The sequence below is a fragment of the Lepidothrix coronata genome, unplaced genomic scaffold, assembly GCF_001604755.1.
Source record: "Lepidothrix coronata isolate B3197 unplaced genomic scaffold, Lepidothrix_coronata-1.0 Scaffold5, whole genome shotgun sequence".
Taxonomy (NCBI): Eukaryota; Metazoa; Chordata; class Aves; order Passeriformes; family Pipridae; genus Lepidothrix; species Lepidothrix coronata.
The window spans coordinates 9,940,194-9,950,617 of NW_016690185.1; the positions used below are offsets into that span (position 1 = coordinate 9,940,194).

A 10,424-nucleotide genomic window follows, 5' to 3' on the forward strand; every position below is an offset into this window, starting at 1 on the left:
AAGCAAACAATTCCTGATGGTGAATTAGTTGTTTGGGTTTTTTTTTCCCCCAGTGAAATACCTCCTGAGCCCCAAAGATGCTCATCAGCATGCTGGATTTTCCCCACTAAGCTCAAATAAACTACCATCTTGCAGGGAAGAGGCTGAAAAGCATATGCACAAGTCAGGCAAAGAAGGAAGCATGCCCCAGCTTCTCTCTAACTCTAGGCTGTGAGAGTGGCTGCAAATAGTATAAATTATGGCTTTTATCCACCTTTCTCTTCCTACTCTCAGAAGGTGTCCCCAGGGAGAGTGGGTGAGTCCAGCTCTCCCGTGCCCACATGGTATTCCAGAGTCCGAAGGATAGCAGCAGTCGTGAAGGCAGTGTGAATTTGAGTGGAAGACCCTTTGTCAAGTGACAGAGCAACCTACTGGGCTTTCTAACAGCTCTCCTCTCTTTAACATGTTCTATGCAACAAAAACTTTCAGGTTTGGTCATTTTGGGACACAAATCCTCCAAAAGGCTCTATGCAAAAATGCATGTTGTCTTGATCATACCTTCTTAGGCTGCAAAGGGTTTGATTTTTGCCAGCATGAAACCATCAAAAAACAAAAGCTGTAAGATTTATCTTTTGCCATATAATGTCAAACTTTAAATGTCAAATGCTTTAAGTCATTTCAATCATAAAGAACTTTTTTTAAAAATTACTTCAGCAGTTTCTAATTTATTCCAGATAGGTTTATGGCCTTTTTTTTTTTATAAATACTTTCTTATGATTTTCATCTATCCAGAGGAGTCATGCTCTGCATGTGGCAGTGGAGCTTTGTTGTCTGCAACATCCACTATAATGGAAAGAGCAAGGGAAACCACACCGCACAATGCAGTATCTTTCACCTTTTATTTGGGTTTATCCACATGAGTTAAAAATACTGCAGCAATGAAGAGAATTCCCAAACTTGCTTTTGAACAGCATTAGCCACTGCTTTATAAAGCTGTTCATGATTTATTTAGTTTAATTAATTTTCTTTGCAGAAAAACTACTTAGAATTAAAGTGTGTTTATTGACGTGTATGTTTAACAGAAAAACTATGTTTTGTTGGACTAGGATTAATAAGGTTGCTTAAGTTAAACTGCAGGTTCAGGTCAGAGTGTTGAGCACTTCACAGGTGCAGGCCAGAACTGGAAACAATTTTAAGCATCTTCCCCTACTGAGATCACAGCACTCTTCCCCTTGTGCTATTACCATGTGTCCAAGAGAGCTAACCAGAAACAGTGGACCTGGACAAATGCCATGTTCCTTCATGAAAAGACCACCTGGTACTTGAAGGAAAAATTACCCCAGGAAAGCCCTGTAACTCAGAAAGAATGTGTGGTCATGGGCTTGTGTATCATGAGATGTTTATCTCAGGATCTTCCCTCCCATGTTATTTAATATAGTTGTCCCATTATCTTCCCAGAGCCTGAGTTTATGAAAATTGTCTTGATATTTTTATAGGCTTTTCATAGGTTCATGGGAAGGGAAATAGGGCTCCTCCTGCTGCAGACTTCCTCTTCACATCCCTTGGAGGCTCAAGTGCAATGACAGCTGGAGAGCCCTCTTTGTTAGAGGAAACTAGCACATTGAGGGAGCTTTAGCAAGCCAAGACAAGAGGTTGACCCCTGCATTGAGACAAACAAGGCAATTTGGGTATTCTGCCTACCTCCTGTGCCATCAACAGGGAGACCCAAAGCTGAATGTCATGGAAAGAAAATCCCTACAAAAGAAATCCTTGAAACAGCTTCACCCTGAGTGAAGCTACCCAGGGTCAGATTTTTCTCACTGTGTCTGAATGAGTCATGCCAGTTAGGGCAGTAGTATGAATAAAGTGAGCAATATTTGACCCATAAAAGTCAGAATTTGTTCTCACATTGCATTCACTGAAGGACATTTTCTTTCTTGTTTAGAATAAAACCTGCTTTTGAAGCAGCTTGAACAAGTGCAGGAGAGTTTTGGTGGTACATATTAATCGAGAAGATTTACCAACATGCGCTGACTACTGACCACAGCAGAGAATCCAAACTATCTGTTACTCTGGCTGTACCTAGGGCTCTCGCTCCTAATTGCTCAATCAAGAGGAATGGAAACAACTGTGTTCAAGGGAAAACACCCTTCCATTTTTACAGAGTTTGGCTTCTATCTCTGTAAAAAAAAAAAAAAAAGAGACAAATTAGTAAGTGCAAACACTGTACCACAAATTTCACTGATTGCATGTGCAACTGGGGGTCCACCCTGTAAATGCACAGATCATTTTTAATGATACTCCGCCTCTAAGAAATACAACCCTTATCTTCATCAAACCTGTCCATGTTTCAGCCTCTATTTTAAATTATCATGTTGCTTTTTGTAAGAAAAAGTAGCTTTATTAATCCTGAAGAGGCAGCTTGCTTGTTTTATTCATACATGTTACAGACTGCATATCCTAGCCTTCATCAACTCATCAGCTTATCACACTTGACAAGGGAGCAGGATTTGTTCCCTCTAGGTTGACTCAGAAACAGTAAAAAAACATTCTATCCTATGTGATCATTTTCTGTTAGTGTTGAGAGTCATTTCTTGTCTAAATTAGGACTTGGGGCAGCTGAGACTTGATAGACAAGGACTCCCCTTATGTTCAGTTTGCCTAGCTACAGCGTTAAGAAGACTTTTTGCAAAGAGTTCCAGCACTCTGTTGATGGCCAGCAGAATCGATCACTCCCCTGAAAGGCTTGCAGAAGTGCATGCTGGAAAGGTGCTGCTTCCCAGTCACAGATGCAGAGAGAGTGAAATTGAAACTACAGAGACAGAGTGACTGTGGATACACAGTCAGCAAGAGGAACCATGAGCCTAAACACATTCATATTCTTCATAGTTCACCAAAGTGACTTCTGAAATGGAACTATTCACATGGAGCAAAGAAGGAGAAAATCCCAAAGGGTTTTGTCTGGCATTGTTTTTCATGCAGCTGTCAGAGAGCATGAAGCAGCTGCCCAGAGGAGGGATCCTCACCTGGCAATACTGAGCAACTTTAGATCCCTTAGGTCGGGAAGGGCATTAACCAAGGATGTATATGTGACCCCACAGTTGCCTCTTCCCAACATTTTCTCCCCACACAGAGAGACCTGTAACTTTCCAGAACCCGAGAAAGCATAGAGCACCACAGCTACAGCATGCTGCTTCACTGCACACTCAGCCTGGAGAAAAGGAGGCTGGCTGCTGGCTTAGAGTTCCCTTCTCCTCAGAGAAGGAGCAGGAAACATAGGTTTTCCCAATCTGTTTCACAGGTCCATTGAAAAGAGGGGATGTCCTGGAACTGCAATTTACACAACACACATGCTGCTTTCACATAGCTGAGCTGCAGAGCAGAGCTACCAACTCTCCCTGCACTCTGGCAAGTCTCAATCCCTGGGGGAATGGGAGAATACCATCACTGATGTGTGTATTTAGTTTAGGGGAATAAAAAAGAGCCAATGTGGGATTTCTGTTTAGGTGGAGCAAGAATGGGAAGGCTGTGGGTAGGCTAATGACAGGAAACACCAACAGAATAGGTGCCTTGAGCAGTTCTACATTTTTCACAATTAAAGTTTGACACTTTTTACTGTTCTGCCACTGGTTAAATTAAGCCTGCAGAATATTAAATTCAATTACCCATGAAATAATTATATCAGTATTAAAACAGACATAATTTTTGCAACATAAAGATGAAAGCCCACACTTGCATGCTATCTGTAAAAATCAGTGGTCAGACAGTACTTACCTCACTAAGTATCAATATTTACTAAAATGTTCACAGAAAGATAGTCGATCAATCAAATCAGTTCCCAATGGAGTTTCAGCAGTTTAATTTTTTTAATAACATATTTTAATGAGCTATTAAATTGTCATGTACTTCAGTCTGCACTGTAGTTTTTTCTAATCAGTGCTGATTACCGAGGTATTTGTATCTGGCAGACTTGCTCTCATTTTATAATCAGCCTTCCTATTCCCTTCAGAGATTCAACACTACAGTCCAGTTTCTGTAGCAATGACATTATGACTGCAGAGTCCAAAATTATTATCCCGACAGGCATCCCTGGCATTTGCAGAACTACCATCTCCTTTCACTTCGGTTTCTGTTTTCAAACCAGGGATGACAATAATTTTTCTACTTCTGTATGGTCTTTTGAGTATGATGAATGAAAAGCACTTTGGAAGAATTCAGGGCTATTACTAATACCCCATGTTCCTGACTCTGCACAGTGTTGGACAGTGGTAGGTGATGATTGCAGGTTGGGGCTCCGACTATGCACCCACACACATGGTTGGAGGGAAAGGGGAATAGGAACATGAGAGTATGAACAATCTCCTCAGACCTTGGTATCCTGCCTAGAGGCAAACTGGTAAGGCTTTAAACAACTGCAAGGTCCAGGTGTAGCATGAAAACTACTGATATCACCCCAGGGAAACCCTTCCCTCTGCTTCAGGCCAGGAACAGACATGTGAACAGGAACAGAACTTCCTCAGAAAGGTGTCTACTTCATAGTATTCACTACCAACAGCAAAAGTTCAATTGCCTATAGCTTTTCTAGCTGAAAGTATTCCGAATGGAAGCAGAGTCTATAAAGTCCTGTCCATTTGCAGTTTGGAGAACTAAAGTTAAATACATAACATTTCACTACTATCAGCAGGAACATAATTTTTTATAGGCTAGTAAAGAGACTAATGGTAGAATGAGTGCACACAGCATACGTTTTCTACATACTCTCCATCAGCAATGGTAGTAGGCAGGCTTGGGTCTGAAAGCAGAGACCTAGATTGTACTTGGTATAACATGGATATAAAGGCAGAACGGATTATTTTGGAGATGCTACTTTGCCCAAGGCAAAAAAATTCACACTCTTTTCCTAGAGCCTGACTTCGTAGTTTCTAAGTAAAGTACCTTACCACATGGAAAAAGATACATCCATCTTTACAAAGCACTATGCTTTCTTTATGCTTTCAGAGGTCCTGAAAATCTGTCAAGCACCACAAGGCTAATTTGCAATTTGTAAAATCATTAGACCTAAGTGTAGTGTGTAAAAAACGCTGCTTCCAGACAGAGTAAATGGAGAGTTTCATCCCTATAGCACACAAGGCACCACAGAACAGTAAATGAATCACTTTGCTGTCTTCTTATTGCATAGCTTGCTGGTAGCCTTCTTTGTTTGGCTGCTACAACTTTGATGTGACAGCTCTAATGGATTTAGTAGACTATTATTTACTCCATTAGCCATTCTGTGTACCTGGTTAAGCTGACATTAAGAAATTTTGCCTTTTTTTTCAGAGGTTGTAGAGAGAAGAATATATATTAATGTTTACATATATACAAATTATTGCTATTTTAAATTCTTCCACAGGAAAATTAATTATGCCTTGTGATTGATCAGTTTCAAACAATCATATGCAATGCTTTAAAAATAGATCTTCTCCTTTACTATCTGCCTGTTGTGCTGAGAATGATTACAGATTCGGGAAATCCCACTCCATAAAACCACTCAGCTGACCAGGCTGACTGCGTAGTCATTTGGGAGCTACTACAATCAATGCACAAATGCTCAGATTTGGTCCCTGCAACCATAGTAATAAACCCATCCCGGCTGATGGACCTGCCATTACCCACACTGTGATTGCTGGTGTACCGCATGGGGTAAGAGAGATCAAAAAAGCTGTCACAGGGGTGGGGGAATCTGCCTGAGGAAGGGCTGAAGAATGCTTGCCCTAATGGAAGCTTGAAGTGCTCAAAGTAGTTTATTCTCCTGTTTAGCAATATAACAGGAGTGACTTCAGACTCTCTTTGAAGCACTACTCTTGCTTCAGAAAATGCAACATAAAACACAATGCAATCACAGAACAGTATGTTCACCCCTGCTGCCAGGTACAGAAAGGAGCAAAATATTCAGGAGAGATCTGACAGGGACAGAGAGCTCATGGAGGGAGAGAGAGGAAGAGAGGGTCTGGCCTGAGAAGATCTTTTGTAGCCCTTGATCCTGCAAGCCTATCAGGCACCAAGTGTCTTGAGAATCTCAGACTTCCTCTGAAGCAAGGAAGAGGAACCACCATAAGTGTGCTATGGGATATTGGTGTTCTAGGTACTTACAAGTATTCTTGGGATATGTTGACTGTGGGGGGAAGGAGACAAGTAGAATGTCTGTATCAGTCTTGCATGTTGTATTAAGCAAGAGACACATGAACCTATGCTAGTGCTGCATCTACTCTGCAGGTGGAACATGTATGAGTACAGCTGAGAAACCACCAGGAGCAGAGGACAGGAAGAGGTGGTGCTGCTGAAGATCAAAAAAAGCATCAGAGCAGCACACTTTTTAATGCAAATATTCCCGGGTCTTTAGAGCACATACCACCCCCTCCCAAGGCTGTGCAGGCACTTTTATCACAGTCAGCTAATAGCTTTTTTGTCTCACATGTGAGAACACAGCTGCAGAATGGGCTGTGGGCTAAGTTGCCATTGGTTTTTCCTCCTCATGTAGATGGGTTTACACAGTAGGTGGAAGCACAAATTGAAATACCCCAGCTACAAAGATTAACTGATATGAATTTTACCATCCATGAGCAGCAAGTTGGAACTCAGAAATATGCAGACAGCTGGGCTACTATCATTTCATCACTGCATTTTTTACATATATATACATATCTCACAATATTTTGTGTACACATATAATACATATATATGTACATGTACACGTACATAGATGTACATATATATACAAATTGTTTTCATATCACTTATGTTTCCTAGGTGTGTGGAAAGGGACAAATATAGTGGCTACTCCAACTTAAGGATGCGATTTTCCCTTTTTTAATTTCAGTTCCACTCTTCATCACTTAGGTAGTAGCTTCCTTATCAGGAATTTAATTCAGTCCCAGCTGTCAGACCAGTTTAAAACATAAAACTTGAACAGGCCACATAGCAAAGATCAGAAAAAGTGTATTTTCAAAAGTTTCTGGTATTTTTAGTTATGTGTATTTTCCAAAATGCCTTTTTGTATATTAATACTATTCATGTGTCCTAGGCAGTTTCCAGAGCAGCCAGAATGGGCAACTGGGACAACATGGACAGTTGTTGTTGACACTACGATCACAGACTCAGTATGCCCTTTTCCATTTTCTTTCTGCCCCAAAAGGCTGTTCTCATGGAGGGAATAATCGTCCACTCCAGCCACAGCTACTAATTGCTGTTCAGATGTTCCATGGCCACCTCCTGTCTCCTCCTACTAAGGACCAGCATGAGGATTTTTAGATTGGTGTAAAGACAGATATTGTGGATCCTGAAGTGGGTATTTGGCTGAAGCTGAATCAGACTTCAGCTCGTGTCATGAAACTCTCTCTGTTTTATTTAGCTGGAGCCCGAGTTTCCCCTTGCAGTGGCATGGCGGTAATTTTCTTTTCCTAGACTGATACATGAGCTTGACATGATGTTTTCACTGTCATGGAACAAAGCCCATGCCCTGACCAAGATAAGGATTTTTCCTTCCAATGCAAGCCTCTTTACCACCTTTCCACTGTGTTTTGTATGCAAGCAGAGCCCAGCACTAAAAAAACCATAAAAAAGATCTGCAGCAGGAAAACACAGTAAAATATGTCACTTGTGTTACTCATACCCACCACTTCGTATTATTGCACCACCTGAAGTATCGCCAAATGCAGGACAGAACTTGAGGATAACCTCACGGTCACTTTCCAGACTCCCTGAGCCAGAAAGCACCTCTTCATGGCAGCTCTAGAAGTGCAAGCTAGCTTTAATCAAATAAACTCTGTGAAGCGATTTGTGGTTGCTGGATTGATGGCTCTGTGTAAGAGCAAAGCAAATTCATGTCTCATTCCCCTACTCTTTCCAGGATACAATGAGGACTAACTAAATTTTCTTCTTCACTGCCAGTGAGAAGACCAAATGCGCACCCTACCAAAGACATTTTCAAAGCCACTGATCAAACACTCATTCTTCAAAGTGAAAACTGGGAAACTGCTAGGAGACAACTCCATCAGCATCTTCCCTCTGCCTCCCCCACATTCTCGTCAGGAGGGGGGCCTGATGTCAAACACAAAGCCTTGACAGAAAGCACTCGATGCTCACCTTGGAAATAGACGCCTGATTGGATTTCGAGGACCCTGGGAAGGGCTCTGGGGTCCAGAGAATGAATGAAATTCTCCAGGGTAGAGGCCATGGTCCGCAGCAAGGCAGCATGTGGGCTTGGCACGTAAAGACCACTGAAAAGCTTTCGAGGCAGTAACACTTGCCGGCTGGTGCATGCCGTGCTAGGGTACGCTGTGGGGCTCCCCGGCGGAGGGGAGGAGTGGCACGGGGAGGTACTTCTGCTTCCTTCCCTCTGTGGCTGCTTCCTCCCGTGGGTGCAGCTGGACTGGGGTGAGACAACTGGTGGTCCCCTCACCCACACGCACCCAGAGTCCATGCCAGGCTGGGAGAAGGAGGGGGGGGGTGTGTTGCTGTGGGTACTGGGCTTGGGAGGAGGCAGGGCGATCTGCTACAAAACTTCATTTTGTCAGTGATGGTTATCGAACCTGTGAAAAGAAGATACTTAATATCAGCCCTGCCTAAAGTGGGAGAAAAACACCATGTCTGGGTGGGGTTTTGTTGTGGTTTATTTTTCCACCTGGAGCATGGCAAAACAGTTTAGTGTTTGTTCACTTCAAAATTAAAAACAGCCTTTGAAGAAAAGAAATTAACCATTTTGCTGTCTTAAATATTTTGTCTGGATTTAAGACATACAAATAGAATACAAATGACTTCATCATGTAAATGGACATTAAGAGACAATGCTGTTGTGCAAAATGGCCAACATTTTTTAATGCCACCAGCAATTTGTGGGAATTTGAATTTGAGATGCTGTAACTGGGAAAGGATTTTAAGAGACTACAGCCCAGTACCAAGGGAAAATCAGACTGCTTTGATGACAAACCCCCAGCACTGGTTCCAACTCTGCTATTCTGAGCTTGATCGAGCATCGTTATTGCTGGATTACTCGTCTGAAGAACAAGGCCATAGTAAATAAGCAGTAGACTCAGGTCATGAGGAAGGCTGAAGTGACTGTGATTTCATGTTTCCTTACTCTGTTCTCCTGTCTCCCTGAGAGGTCAGGGAAAGTAGAAAGCATGACATTGTGACAAAACAATGAGCAAAATAATTGACTATTTATTTTCAAAAAGGTTATTAGCTTCATTTCACCAATATGTAATATTTTACAGGAGGCAATATTACTCACAAACTAAAAACTTCACATATGAAACTCCCAAATTCTTATTGTGGGTGCACAGGCCTTTGAGCTGCCATGCTAACTATGGAGTTTGAAGAGTTTCTTACCTTGGTCTTAACAAATATTTCTCCAGAGAACATGAAATAGGTTTTCTAAGTGGGGAGCCTGCAGGTGCAGAGCAATAACAGGACTTTGGATCTAGGAGTGACAGGTATTAGTAAAAGCCAAAGTAGAGGACATGCACAGCCAACCACTCATCAACTATTTTAATACAACAATTCCTTATTCTCCCCTCCCAACAAAATGCATTTGAAATTAAACAAATATAATTGATTTAGTAATGAGCTGGGAAAATCACATGCATTCAGTGGTAGTCAAAAGACCCATATTGTAAAAAACTGGTTCTTACAGGCATAAAGCATTGAAATGTATGAGTAGTTTCAGTTTTTTCAGTGGGACATCTTTATATGTTTAAAGATTATGTGCAATTCTAGGAAATCAAAGCCAATTTTCTTGGTACCAGCTCCCAAGGCTGTGAGGTATTGTGTCAGTGCCAGCGGCTGGACTTTATCCATAGACCAAAACAATGTGGACAGGTAAAGAACCCCTAAAGCTATTTCTACAGTTCGTCAATTCACTTGTATTTGGCTCTTCACTTTGATAAGACTGCCAGGAACAACACCACAAAAGAACATCTAACATGAATGGCAAGTGCACATACAAATTAATAAAGGCTTTCAAAATCGCTTGAATCCAACAGAGTAAATGTACAAACAGACATGGATTTCATACAAGAAAAATTCAGCACAAAACCTGTTTTATGTTGGTGAATCCAGAAGCTGAGCAGTGTGAAGAAGGCAGCTGCAGCTCTGTGCTCTCATGGTCAACCACAAGTATGTGTTCCCAATAGGCACAGACACTCACGTAGACATATACAGCACCTATACACATAAGTACACACAGGAAAACCTAGACAGAAACCACAGCAAGCACCAACAGCCTCATCCTGTTCCCTTCTCTGGCTGATTGATGTACTAGTGGGATATATATATATATATATATATATATGTATGCAGTGAGGATCCCTGCAGTAGCTGGACTTAGGCACAGTCCACCCAGTAACTGGCCTCTGATCCTGCTGTCACTGGGGCATGCAAACAGCCCTCAAGGCTCATGCCTCATG

At 41.8% G+C, this 10,424-nt stretch overlaps 1 protein-coding gene across 1 annotated transcript in view; it reads right to left on the reverse strand.

Annotated features, from left to right (window-relative positions):
- THEMIS (thymocyte selection associated) overlaps window positions 1-8,194 on the reverse strand; it is a 78,657-nt gene extending 70,463 nt beyond the window's left edge. The window contains exon 1 of the mRNA XM_017827563.1: window positions 8,104-8,194. Within this exon, the coding sequence (XP_017683052.1) occupies window positions 8,104-8,194 (91 nt within the window). The remainder of the gene's footprint in view (window positions 1-8,103) is intronic.
- Between the last annotated feature and the right edge of the window lie 2,230 nt (window positions 8,195-10,424).